Source organism: Pimephales promelas, chromosome 21 (assembly GCF_988280905.1).
Source record: "Pimephales promelas chromosome 21, fPimPro1.hap1.1, whole genome shotgun sequence".
NCBI lineage: Eukaryota > Metazoa > Chordata > Actinopteri > Cypriniformes > Leuciscidae > Pimephales > Pimephales promelas.
Window position 1 is genome coordinate 29,930,310 of NC_142789.1, and position 14,379 is coordinate 29,944,688.

The 14,379-nt window shown below is 34.3% G+C and overlaps 1 protein-coding gene across 3 annotated transcripts; it reads left to right on the forward strand.

Annotated features, from left to right (window-relative positions):
• Window positions 1-533: 533 nt before the first annotated feature.
• Window positions 534-14,299, forward strand: LOC120480252 (uncharacterized). Of its 3 annotated transcripts, none has more exons than XM_089124812.1 (10): window positions 534-607; window positions 2,388-2,433; window positions 3,725-3,823; window positions 5,726-5,915; window positions 6,524-6,672; window positions 6,746-6,886; window positions 7,873-8,022; window positions 8,479-8,498; window positions 9,538-9,760; window positions 11,650-14,299. In XM_089124812.1, the coding sequence occupies exons 1-10, from the start codon at window positions 557-559 to the stop codon at window positions 11,868-11,870; spliced, it is 1,290 nt and encodes a 429-aa protein (XP_088980938.1). In that variant the 5' UTR covers window positions 534-556; the 3' UTR covers window positions 11,871-14,299. The 3 variants fall into 3 exon arrangements, with proteins under 3 accessions (XP_088980938.1, XP_088980939.1, XP_088980940.1); XM_089124813.1 differs by having other exon boundaries at window positions 7,873-7,989; XM_089124814.1 differs by lacking the exon at window positions 6,746-6,886.
• The last annotated feature ends 80 nt before the right edge of the window (window positions 14,300-14,379 follow it).

Consider the following 14,379-nt stretch of genomic DNA (forward strand, 5'->3'; position numbering starts at 1 on the left):
GCTACGCATGTTGTAAATACTCAAATGTGTTATGGTAAATTATGCACATTACTAAGTTACATAAATTCACTTTATATTCACTGAATAAACTATACATTTGGCAAAGCTTAAGTGCACATTACAACATTTATTATTTACTAAATGTTGCTAATGCATGCAGAATTTGACTATACAATTGATACTTAAACACGTTACTATATGATTACTGAGGTTGCACTTTATTTTACAGTACATGCACTAATTTGTAAAATTACTGGGGGAAATATAAGGTTAGGTTTAGGACTAGGTTCAGGGTCAGTTGAACCTAGAAGTACATAGAATTTATATGGGGAACAGGACTGTAAAATAAAGTTATTGAATTAATCTTAATGAATATGGAAGGCATACACACACATAATAAAAAACTTGTACATAAAATAATATGCCGTCTATCTATGAGTACAACAGTTCCTCCTCCTCGCTGTGATTGGTCTGATGCTCTCCACGCTCCAAATATAAAGGAATTAAACTGAATGACATTTAGTGCAGCGCTCAGACTCTGAATCTGCTGGTCATCATGACACCATCTACCTCAACTAGAAGCACTTTTATTCTGCTGTTTTATCTGGTGAGTTTCTTTTCTTTCTACTTTCGACTATATATATTTATTTATTTTTTTTCAATAATTTTATTTTATTACGGGAGTTTCCCTCCTCCCCAAATGAGACTTTTATTATCGTTGGTTTAGAAGAAATCATAACTCTGAGGTGAGCTTCAAAATAAAGGTTCCAACCAGCGCCAAAATTAAAATTTGATACCACAGAAGTAAATCTATTTCCACAGTGTTTTCAATTCTCTGGTTGACTTCAGAAAATAAATGGGAAAGCATATATAACTTTAAAACAACCATATTCAGTCTAAACGGTTCCTATTAAGATGAGGGAGTTTTACAAAGAACCGATTGTTCAAATAAAATGCGTCTGAAAAGCCACTAGGTTTTGAGACACAGACTAACTGACATTTAATAATTAGTTAAAAGTTTTGCATGCAGCCTAAAACAGTTGATTTTTATTAAATATTCACACTAAGTTGGCTAAGATATATATTGAACGAGTTTCAACCAAGAGGCACTGAATACAAAACACTGTTTCTCAGTCCCAGCACACTGACCCTTAGGGAGGCTTTAAACAAGCAAGTGCACTTCAAAATTGAGTCACTAAAGAATTTTCTAGTCATTTTAGTAAGAGGGCAAGAAACCATTTCAATTACTGGTAATCTTAATCTGTACCTAGTCATTTCTGCCCTCAGATACCGATGGAGAGCTTTGATCTACCTCAATATATTAACAAGATAAAATAACATGCAAGATGATCTTTTAAACAGATCAGAGATCAGTGAGGTGAACCCTGGAAATATTAAACTTTAAGTTTGGTTGGTTTGATAAGCAGGGATCCCCTATGCAAAACCAACCCACCCACTCACAGCATGAATGAAGCCGTGTCTCTTGGCCCTCTTTTAATACCTTGTACATTTTGTGTGGTTTTCTCCAGTGACCAGGTCATAAAGAAAACCTGATAAGAATTTTTCTGTGGGTTGAGAAATTTCCATTTTGTGACCTTTCTCTTATCTGACCCCTTTCTCGGGCGGTACATGCACATGTGAATTTATGTAAACATCCAGATCCACAATCCCATCGATTGTCCTTCAAAGGCACTTTCCCTAGAACTAGTGGCATTATTCCTAGAATTTCCTGGACTGTTTTCACTCTGTGATAGGGCGACACACTTGTTTAAAAATGAATTAAATCAGATGTCAGTCTCCGACTCATCTTGTCAGCTCATTTGCTTACATCCGATGATAGATTTCTAACTAAAACACTTAAAAGCATCTGCAATTAAAGCAATAAAGGCTGTCAAGCAAGTTGACGAACCTACAAAACAATCATTTCTTGTCATCAAATGACTCAATGCACACCCTTCCTAGTAAATTTAATAATGCTAAGTTCATGCACTTTTCTCTGAATCCTTTATTTAATGTCACACTATCTTAAACCTAGTCAAAAGAAGAAGTAAAAACATCTGTGTTTTTTAACCTTTACTTCCTTTCAAAAGGACATGTTATCATTCACTATATCTGCAGCGTAACCATACCTTCTTTTTCTGTTTTTCTTTTTTTGCCTGATGTGATCATAGAGGCTTGTTTGCTGTCATCACCTTTTTGACGACTGCGCATTTACACTCAAGTTTAAACATAGTAGTAAGCCTTTAGTTTACTACATCTGGTTTAATGATCAACAGAATACAGATTTAAAGGCCAAAGAGATTTAACCTGATATAAGTAGCCAATATTTAGGATTAGCATTCATAGTATTCATGTACAAATCTGTTTTATTTGTTTTTATTTAACAGCTTTTTCCATGTATGCACGCCAGCTGTCCAACTAAATGTCCCAATGGTAAGTTTATACCATTTTATACATCTTTAGCATCTTCATGTCCTGAGTAGGGGTCGACCGATTATCGGCCGATTATCGATTATTAAGCATTTTTATGGTTATCGGTATCGGCCATTTTATTTTGAAATGCGCCCTTTGTTACTCTTAATTTTGACATTAATTCACAGTTTTACACCAGACATAGGCTATAATATATATATATATATATATATATATATAGCTTCAAAATATCGGTTATCGGTCAATTTGATCTGTAATAATCGGTATCGGCATCGGCCCTGAAAATCACATATGAATAAGTGAATAAGTCAAATTTCTGAAGTACAGTCCACAGTCGGCCTATATATACTGATCTCAGTCCATTTCTCACTCATTAGTTGTCTTTAGATTATTATCTAGCCACTATAAAGAGTGTGGGAAACAAAAGAGCCTTTCCTATGAACTCTGAGACTGACGTAAATGGCATTTAAACATTTAAACCAAGTTTAAAGTTCCCCCAAAAAACTTTTCAGAGAATAGTTCATAAAAGAATAATAATCTGAATAATCTTTTTCCAATTGTGCAATAAAAAAAAAACAACCTAAAAATAAGTACCACAACCCTCTGTAGCCATTACCCTTTATGTGTAATGTCTGAAAAAAATGACACAGACATTAAACACCCTGACCTTATGTCCTTTTATAGAAATAACAGTGGTTACTTGCTCAACCATTTCATTTAGCTTCATCTAATTTTGTATTGCATGCATACGTTTCATGCATTTTGAGGCAAGCATCGCTTTAAGCGGCCACACTTTTTTGCCTGCCGAAGTGGACAAAAACGAACCCAGAGTTATCTAAAAACGAACGGACTCTAAACACCTTAGAAATCACATTGAAACCATCCAGTCATAATGTTTTGCAACACGTGTTTCCTTGTGAAATTGAAAAATCAAGCGTCATGCTGCCAGTCAACATGTAAATGTGGATGGGTGGTTTAAAACAATCAATCTGTCCCTAAGCGGCGTTAGAAAACATCATCTTTCATGTTTTTAGATTGACCAAAAGCTTGCACCGTCTGTCGCACAATAAAGCCTTGACTTATGCGAGTTGACTAATGCTTCAACTGAATGCTTTTCCCTCAAGTTTCAGAATGTCTGTGTGTGTAATTTGTGTATGAGTGTGTGTATTTGAAACCGGCTACCAGTCAATTCAAAACTCTTGTAATCATGCTGCATGAATGCTTTTCCTCCTGCACATCCAGCAGAGCGATATCTCATCTTGATTAATTTTGATTTCTGTTTCCCACGTAGGTTATAATAACAAACGCGACTGTGAGTGTAACAGCAATTGTTACCGGAAATCCAGAATGGGAATCCTGACATGTCAATACTGCACACCAGTGTGTTCTGGTTAGTGATTGCATAACATTTCCTAGCAAGTATGCTTTGAAAGGGCAAACAAAACTCTGTATTAAAGTCATCCTTTATTTACTTGTTTCCTTACACACACTCCTGGTCTTATGTGTGTGACTCATCATTACGTAGAAAAAAAGTTATAATTATTTTTAAGCAATGTGTAATTACTCCCTCTGCATCATTTTATTTTGTTTGTTGTCATGTCACTAAGGATGTTTGGATTGGACTGGTTTCGCCATCAGTTAACCTATTTAGGCCTAAAACGCCTGCTATTCTGAAAACCCCCTCCCAAAACCTTAAGGTTTCCAGAAATATTTGTCAAAATTTGTCAAAGCCTACTAAAATCTTCATTTCTCAGGCTCAATATCAGATAAAAACATGGCTGACACCGCTCAAAATGATGCAGACGCATTTGCCAGGCCTAAAGGTCACTACGCACAGATTCGCGATCCGGTCTTAAAAGTAACGTGTGATCCGGTTTTAATGGGTTAAAGGGTTAGTTCTCCCAAAAATGTGTTATTCTTTTAATGAATCACTCTCCCTCATGTTGTTTCAACCCCGTAAGACTTTATTCGGAACACAAATGAAGATATTTTCGATTAAATCTGAGAGCTGGATCACTCCTCCATAGGGATTGAAACCTGCCGGCTCGGAAAAGTTATTAAAATTGTAATACTCGAGTGGAGCGCAGCACTTCTGTGATGTACGTACGTCACATGTAGGCTCGCTATTGGCCGACGCTGGTCATGTGTGTGACGTCATGTATAACACAGAAGTGCTGCACTGTTACGTGAACTCACTCGAGCCCCACAGACAAGGATTAATAGTTGAATAAAGTCATTATTTAATTGTTTTTTTTTGCATACAAAAAGTCTTGACCCTTGATAATCTTAAAGGAGTAGTTCACTTTTAAAAAAAAACTTTTTCTGATAATTTACTCACCCCCGTGTCATCCGAGATGTCCACGTCTTTCTTTCTTCAGTCGAAAAGAAATGAAGGTTTTTGATGAAAACATTCCAGGATTTTTCTCCATATAATGGACTTCAATGGGGTCCAAACGGTTCAAGGTCCAAAAGACACTTTCAGTGCAAACTGCGAACTGTTCAAAGGGCTTTAAACGATTCAAGACGATGAATAAGGGTCTTATCAAGCGAAACGATCACTCATTTAAAAAAAATAAAATAACAAAGTTTAAGTTTTATAAGCTCAAATGGTCGCCTTGCTCAGTTCGTGACTCTCCTGTTCAAACTCGTTCATCAAAACGTTCATTCCCGAGTCAATTCGTTCATTTAGAAAAAGATTTGTTCATTTTGATTAATGAGTTTGAATAGGAGAGTCACAGAGCAAAGCAAAAAAAAATCATTTGAGTTTATATTTTTTATTTATTTATTTATTTTTCTCTCTATTTTTTGTGTTACATGATTTATGACATGATTTCTAAATGACTGACCGAAGAAATAAATAAATACAATACAAATACAAGTTTATAAAACTTAAACTTTGCTATTATTTTTTAAAACGAGCGATCGTTTCGCTTGATATGACACATTTATTCATCGTCTGGAATCGTTTAAAGCCCTTTGAACAGTTCGCAGTTTGCACTGAAAGTGTCTTTTGGACCCCATTGAAGTCCATTATATGATGAATGTTTTCATCAAAAACCTTAATTTCTTTTCGACTGAAGAAAGAAAGACGTGGACATCTTGGATGACATGGGGGCGAGTAAATTATCAGCAAAAGTTTTTTGAAAAGTCAACTACTCCTTTAATGTGAAAAGTACACTTCAAATTGAAAGATTTTCATTATAATTTAATTTAAAGAAAGATTTTTGGATGTTTTAGTAGAATTATTGTCATTGACAGCTCTGTATGTCCTATATATTTTGGGTGGAAACAGAGGCTAAAAACCAGGTGGAAGTTACTCCGTGCACTCAGGAAAGCAATCGCAACTGCGCCTGCAAACCAGGTTTTTACTGTAAGGAAGGCAACAATTATAGCACATACTGCCATAAACCATGTGTTCCCTGTGAGACGGGCACGTTCTCCAGCAAACCCTCTCTGGACCCAGCCTGCAAGCCTCATAAAGAGTGAGTTACATTCATACATATTAGACCCACCATGTTGTTTTTAGGTTGCCACAATACATTATACAAAATATTTAGTCAATCCAAAGTTAAACAGAGGCCAGAATATCTTGTTGATGGGCTGTTTTGACCTTCATTAAACTAGCAACATATTTTATGGGACTGAAATTCTCAGACTTTTTAATAGACATTCTCTGTGTAAAAGTGTGATTCATACAATGCATCTCTATCTCTGTTTTTTTTTTGTTTTTTTTTCTCACTCACTTTCTCGATCTCTCTCACACATTTTATATCTCAGCTTCAACGCAACTTCAGCATTCGCTCTGTTATACTACAGTATATGGTTTATTGTAACTGTAAAGTACCACATCAGAGACTTTTTACCATTTATGTGTGAATGAGAATCAACACACAGCCCATGTGATATGCAAGGATGACAAGACCAATCACAATTCAATATGCAAATTAGAGTGATGTAAGCTCTGATGGTTACATTTAGAATTCTGGGAGGGTTAAGGTTAACAAAAGTAAACATATTATTTGCAAATATCTGAGGAAACACACATGAGCCGCTCTTGTCTCATGCATTCTCTCGGTGCCCTTTTCCACAGTTGTGCTCAGTTGGGAATGATAACGCTCAAAGAGGGCACAGCGACACGAGACAGAGAGTGTGTGTATGCCACAACAAAGATGGCAGCATCTACCGCCTCCGTTATCATTACGACCATCTCTTCCGAGACAATTCCCACGCCGAGGACAGGTACTGTTGGGATGTGTTGTTTACACAATCATATCTTTATGGAATGGCATGTCTACAATATTTAATCTTACAGTGAAAAGAAGCTTGGGCACAGAGGGCACATCAACACAAGACACGGAGGGCGTGAATGCCACAACAAAGATGGCCGCATCATCTACCTCCCCCATTATCATTATTACCATCTCTTCCGAGACAACTCCCACGCCGAGGACAGGTACTGTTGGGATGTGTTGAGTGTATATACATGTCTTTTTGGAATGTAATGTATAAAATATTTAAATATTAAGTTAATTTTTTTACTTGCAGAATTGCGAAATATAAACTTGCAATTTTGAGGAAAAAAAGTTTATAATTGTGATATACATATATATATATATATATATATATATATACATTTTGTGTGTGTGGCGGAGACAAGCTAGTAACCAGATTTAATTAATTAAACCTGTAAATAATATAGCATATAGCATAGTCATATTACCTAGAATTTAAAATGAATCAATTTTGCATAAAGAAAATGAAGCCTACTTTAAGACCTTTTAGTTTTTGTGGCATTATTTTCATTAAAATGCATGAATGTATTACCCTAATGCAAAAAAAGTATTTTTTTTTTAATAATATAGTAGTATTTTTTATTTAAATAATAAATAAAATCATTGTATCACAGTAATGAGAATCATCATAATAATCACGGACTCAAAAATTAAAAATTCTTTATTGTAATGACAAGTTGTGGGGAAAGTGTGTTTAGCTGTGATTAAAATAAATAAAAAGCCTTAATTTAAAAAAATGATCATTTTGTTTCTTCAGTTTAGGGTGAAATGGGACCTGGACTTTTTTTTTTTTTGTCATTGTAAGGATAAAAATTAATTACGTTTTGTTAGAATAACTAATAGTCAAGTCAAGTCACCTTTATTTATATAGCGCATTAATACAGTACAGATGTTTCAAAGCAGCTTTACAGGAAAATAACTCAAAAAGTGATGATTTCGGCTGAAAGAAAACTAGTTAATTTAATCTATAAATCTGTTCTGCGAAAAAAAAATATATATATTGCATCTATATATATATATATATATATATATATATATATATGAATAATCCAATAGTGTTAGTCCAATCAAATCAATTTATTTTGTTGTATAAAAAACATAGCATTGTTGAGTGAAATGACACTGTGTTACTCTTTGTCATCACCAGAGGGCAATCGACAACCGAGAGACGCCGACCCAAAAGAAAGCCAGTCCAGTTGGCTGCTGCTGTTAATCTTACTCTTGATGCTCTTGTTCATGACTGGGTTTTGTATGCTGATGAAAGGCAAAGCCCTGAAAACCCTTTCCAAATGCTTCGGTATGCTATAAAGACTATAATGCATTGGATTTTCTAAATACTTAAGCAAGCAACAGGCTTCAAATCAATACAAATAACACAACCATGCAGTGAGACTGTGTTTGTCAGCAGTAATTTCCAAATAATGAAATCTAAACCCATTTTATTGTCATAAAGTGTCTAAAGTGCAGTGTAGCATCTATAATAGGCCTGGAATCCACCCTGATCACTTTTTACTGTAAAGCCAATTGCACTCTCAATCTCACGTGCTTTAATTCCCATAAGGTCACACTCAACATATATATATTCAGAGTGTTTCAAAATGACATGCATTCAACACATCGGTGGCAACCTGAGAAACCACAGAACGCCTATATGCACGAAACATACATTTCACACTGTCCCCGCGCACCTACACGAGCTGCTCTCTCTGTCTGACACACACAGCGTATTTACTTGTTTCTTTTTTCATTTTAGGTTTAATACATGGAGAACATGTAAGTACTTTTTCACTATAAAATGCAATTTGTTCAAAAGAGGACCTACTATAATGTACTTTTACAAAGTCTTGTTTTTGGGCTCTACTGGAATAGGTTTATGCTTGAATGTTCAAAAAACACATTATTTTTTTTCCCCATATTTGATAGTGTTAGTGTTTGATAGTTCACTTTGGTATGTTTTATCTTACCTCAAGGGCATCCAAGATGTAGGTGTCTTTGTTTCCACAGTATTTAAATTTTTTGATATTTTTAGGTCAAACCGTTCTTGTTTGTCAGTCATATAATGGAGGTCTATGGTCACCACCTCAAAGAGCATGCACAGAGAAGTCCAAAATTAATTTCCAAGTTTGTTTTCTCACACAAACTTAGGCCATCAATGTGTACTTACATTTACGAGTCATTAAATCATGTTTAATTTGTCTTCTCTGTGCATGCTCTTTGAGGTGGTGACCATAGACCTCCATTATATGAACGGTTTGACCTAAAAATATCAAAGTTGAAAATTCTGTGGAAACAAAGACGCTTAAATCTTGGATGCCCTTGAGGTAAGATAAAACATATCAAAAATTAATTTCAAAGTGAACTATCCCTTTAACTGAAGTCTTTATGAAGCCCCTCCTTCTGAAAAGCACAATGTGCTCTGATTGGTCGGCTGGACCAATTGCCATAACCATTGCTGAATCATACTAGTATTACTTTTACCATATCTTTCCATCTCAGAAATAGCAAGAGTAGTATGCTAGTGTGCGGTTATGAATTCAGCACTACTAACTAACTCAACGAGGCCCCGCCCCTTTAATTTGCATATGCATTGGGCGTGAATTATTTAAATGAGGAATATTGTGACGTCTAGACTACAATGGAGCGTTTCAGGGAGTTCAGAAACACTGACACTGATATAGAGAACAAATGTTGTGCTTTGTAAAATTGCAGACGTCAAACCGCAGCATTACACACTAAAGAAATGTAAAAAAGGCATAAAAGGTCCTCTTTAAAGTGAAAATTCCCCTTTAATTTTGTTTTACGGTCACTGTAGGAAGAACAGCAGCACTGGAGACAGAAAGCAGGTGACCACCACATTTTGTCCAATTCCCAGTCCGACAACTCAACAGATCACAGCATGGACTCTGAGAGACCGCTCGGCAGTGATGTCGGACAGGTCAAAGGTCAGAGTATGGGGGTGGCACCCCAATCTAGTGGTGTGCAGCAGGTCACAGTGAAGCACAATGGGAAGGGTGAGAACGTCAGCAACACTGTAGGTGAGTCCTTGTGTCCAATTTGCCTTTGCATTGCATTGAAACTAATTGTACAGGATCTTTGTGTATAAAAATGCTGTCATGATTAAACAAAAATGTACATCAGAGGAAGAAAAGTGTTCAGTCTCTTGCTCACTCAGATCTGGAGTGTAGTGCATGTCATGTGGACACTGCAAAACACAAAACTAGGGCTGTCAAACGATTAATCGTGATTAATCGGATCCAAAATAAAAGTTTGTGTTTACATAATATATGTGTGTGCATTGTGTATAATTATAAATACTCACACATGCATGTATATTTAAGAAAAAAATATTATTTATATATAAAATATAAATTAAAATATAAATCTATATATGAAAATATTTCTTAAATATATACAAGCATGTGTGTGTATTCATATATACAAAATAATTATACACAGTGCACCCACATATATTATGTAAACACAAACTTTTATTTTGGATGTGATTAATCGTGATTAATCGGATCCAAAATAAAAGTTTGTGTTTGTTTACATAATATATGTGTGTGCATTGTGTATAATTATAAATACACACACATGCATGTATATTTAAGAAAAATATATATATAAAATATAAATTAAAATATAAATCTATATATGAAAATATTTCTTAAATATATACAAGCATGTGTGTGTATTCATATACACAAAATAATTATACACAGTGCACCCACATTATGTAAACACAAACTTTTATTTTGGATGCGATTAATCGCGATTAATCGTTTGACAGCCCGACTTGAAATGTATTTGTTGGCTCCTCCTCGACAAATTGCTTTGTTCCTCTCTTGTAATTCGCTTTGGACAAAGGCGTCTTCTAAATGTGTACATGTAAATCAGATCCAGTAAGTCTTTTATTGAGTTTTGCTTCCTAATATAAAAATCAAGTGATTGTATTAGTGCTGTCAAATTGATTAATCACACCTAAAAAACATAAATGTTTGTACATTATCTGTGTGCGGTGTGTGTGTGTGTATATATGAAGAGTTCAGATGCAAAAGCCTCTAAATGCCATTTGAAATTTTGTTCTTTAATGATGATTTTTATCAAACGTGTATATTTAAGTTCAGTAATTTCACTTAAATAACAATTAATAGGTAATTATCATTGCCATTTAATTGAAATCACTGAACTTAAATATACAAGCTTGATAAAAATTATCATTCTAGAAGAAAATTTCAAATGGCACTTAGAGGCTTTTGCATCTGAACTCTTCATATATATATATACACACACACACACACATATAGGCAAAAGACCTTTTTTTTGATGATGATACAGAGTCTGATGAGGAAATGTTGACAACTCGTTTTTGGGGAACCAGAAACTGTTGCAATTATTTCCATGTAGTATTTCTTTTTTGTTTTGTAACGACCGACGTGTCACTTTAGATGGCTGGAGCTTGAATGCTTAGGCTGGTTATGTGGTGTGTAAGTAACTTGTGTCCTTTAGGGCACAATCAGATACACCTCATGTTTCCTTGTGCTTTATCTGCAAGTCCATTATTCTCTAAATTCCATTTTCACTTCCTGTTATGTGGGGACTTTTTTCTTTTACAGCTTAATTGTTTGTTTTGGATTTCCTTTTAGCTGTTCGCCGCTCCTGTTGGAGTTGATAGAAAACGGTTTTGGGCCATAACATGCTCAAAATGTTCAAAAAACACCTTATTTATTCACGTATTTAATATTGTTGCAGCTTGTTGCACCTCTCTTCCCAGTCTGTGTTTCTCAAAGCCGTACATATACATATTTATGATTTTGGCAGTATAAGTTTGATGCATTTTTTGCATTTATAGGGTATAGATAAGACCTGTTTTGATTTTTAATTTAAAAGTTGTGTTGACTTCATCATCATTTGTCTATTTTAGGCTCCATCTACATCTACTCTCCTGGAACAGTGATTTTAGGCTCCAACTCGGGCGATAAAAAGGAAGAGGCAGGAGTTGGCGACGAAGCTCTTCCCCTTATCAGCGCGCCACAGCAAGAGTCGAACCCCCCCTCACAGGAGGTCAGAATAACTATGAGTGCACAGGAGGAGGCCGAGGAGGAACTGAGCTTGAGTTTTCCTGTGCCAGCAACTGGAAAGTGAGAACTTGAACATGTGGTTTCTTGCGTGAACTTCAGAATAGCCTTCAACAAGGTCCCATGTTGAATCACAAGGCTGAAACTCACAAGTGGCCTGGTGTAATATTCCTGGTAGATCGTGGCATGATGCTTTCTCTTCTCGAGAAACACGCATGCTGACAATGTATTGGTTAGGCTACCTTGATTGAACTGAGAGTCGATTGCAGAATGCGCGAATGTTCCAGATGTAAAGCGCAAAGCAACGACTTTTGCCTTTTTGCACATCAAGAAGATGATTAAAGGTCGTTCACACCAAGGATGATGAGATAACTATAAAGTAGGGCTGTCAAACTATTAATCACGATTAATCGCATCCAAAATAAAAGTTTCACATAATATATGTGGGTGCACTGTGTATAATTATTTTATATATATAAATACACACACATGCTTGTATATATATATTTAAGAAACATTTTCATGTATATACTGTATATAGATTTATATGTATTATATATACATATAAATATTTTATATATAAATTATATATTTTTTCTTAAATGTACATGCATTGGTGTGTATTTATATATATATATATATATATATATATATAAAATTTAATCGCGATTAATTGTTTGACAGCCCTAAATAGATATAAATATTTCATATATAAATGGTATTTTTTTCTTAAATATGCATACATGTGTGTGTATTTATATATACAAAATAATTATACACAGTGCACCCACATAGTATGTAAACACAAACTTTTATTTTGGATGCGATTACTCGGAATTAATCGTTTGACAGCCCGACTTGAAATGTATTTGTTGGCTGTATAAATAGTATTTTTTTCTTAAATATTCATGCATGTGTGTGTATTTATATATACAAAATAATTATACACAGTGCACCCACATATTATGTAAACACATAATTGTGATTAATCGTTTGACAACCCTAATATAGATATAAATATTTCATATATAAATAGTATTTTTTTTCTTAAATATACATGTGTGTGTATTTATATACACAAAATAATTATACACAGTACACACATATATTATGTAAACAAAAACTTTTATTTTGGATGCGATTAATCGCGATTAATCGTTTGACAGCCCTAATATAGATATAAATATTTCATATATAAATAAAAAAAAATTCTTAAATATACATGCATTTGTGTGTATTTATATATACAAAATAATTAAACACAGTGCACCCACATATATTATGTTTACACAAACTTTTATTTTGGATGCGATTAATCGCGATTAATAGTTTGACAACCCTAATATAGATATAAATATTTCATATATAAATAGTATTTTTTGTCTTAAATATACATGCATTTTTGTGTATTTATATATATATATACAAAATAATCATACACAGTACACACATATATTATGTAAACACAAACTTTTATTTTGGATGCGATTAATCACAATTAATTGTTTGACAGCCCTAAATAGATATAAAATATTTCATATATAAATAGTATTTTTTCTTAAATATACATGCATTTTTGTGTATTTATATATATATATATATATATATATATAAAATAATTATACACAGTGCACCCACATACATTATGTAAACACAAACTTTTATTTTGGATGCGATTAATCGTTTGACAGCCCTAATACAAATAATAAATAACTAAAAGATTATTCCTCTTTATCCTGTTTTTCTTCCTCATCCTCCTTGTTTGCCCATCTATGTTTTGCTGTAGAGCTGATCTTTCCCAGCAGTTTTTTGAAAACCTGGACATTTTCATCACTTTATAAAAACAGTCAGGACAGGACGTGAAAACAGGACTGTTGGTCACCCTTAATCAATCTTGGTGTGAACGGGTCTTTACGCTTAATTTACATTCATCCATTTTTTTTGTTTTGTTTTTTTAAATGTACTTTTCCTCTTGAAGACACCGTATGAAGAGTGTGAGCACAGGAGGTACAGACAGACAGGGTGAGAAAAACGCCCACGGAGGTGTTTTGAGTCTTCACAACGTATATCCTATAAGTCTAGTGTTATAAAGCCAAAATGTGATGATGTGCATGAATTGTTTCGTCGTTTAAGTGAGTGGTCGAGAACCAAGAGACTTCATCTGTGTGTTTCTAAACATGGTTTTGTTCTACAACGTGGGTGTTTTATATGCATGTCTAAAAAAACCCGACCTCTCCTCTGGAAAGAAGGTGTCTGTTTTAACTTCTGTAGGAGGTCGGGCTGGTTGGGCTGATTTAAAGGTTGTGTCGTGTCATTTACAACCTTTAACTGACAACTTTAAAAACGATGCTTCATACACCATTCACAACGTCAGCTTTTTTTAAATTTTGGTTTGTTTTGCTATTTTTTTGGCAGTGTGCATGAATGTTTTGTAAAAGAATGTGTTCTGATGCTTTATTAATATAAAGTAAATAAATATATCTTTATTTGACTCTATAGACTGTTTTTTGGTCATCACTGCAGGCTATATGCAAAACTCATCAAGCTGCTAGACGAAAACCTAGTGACATGCACCT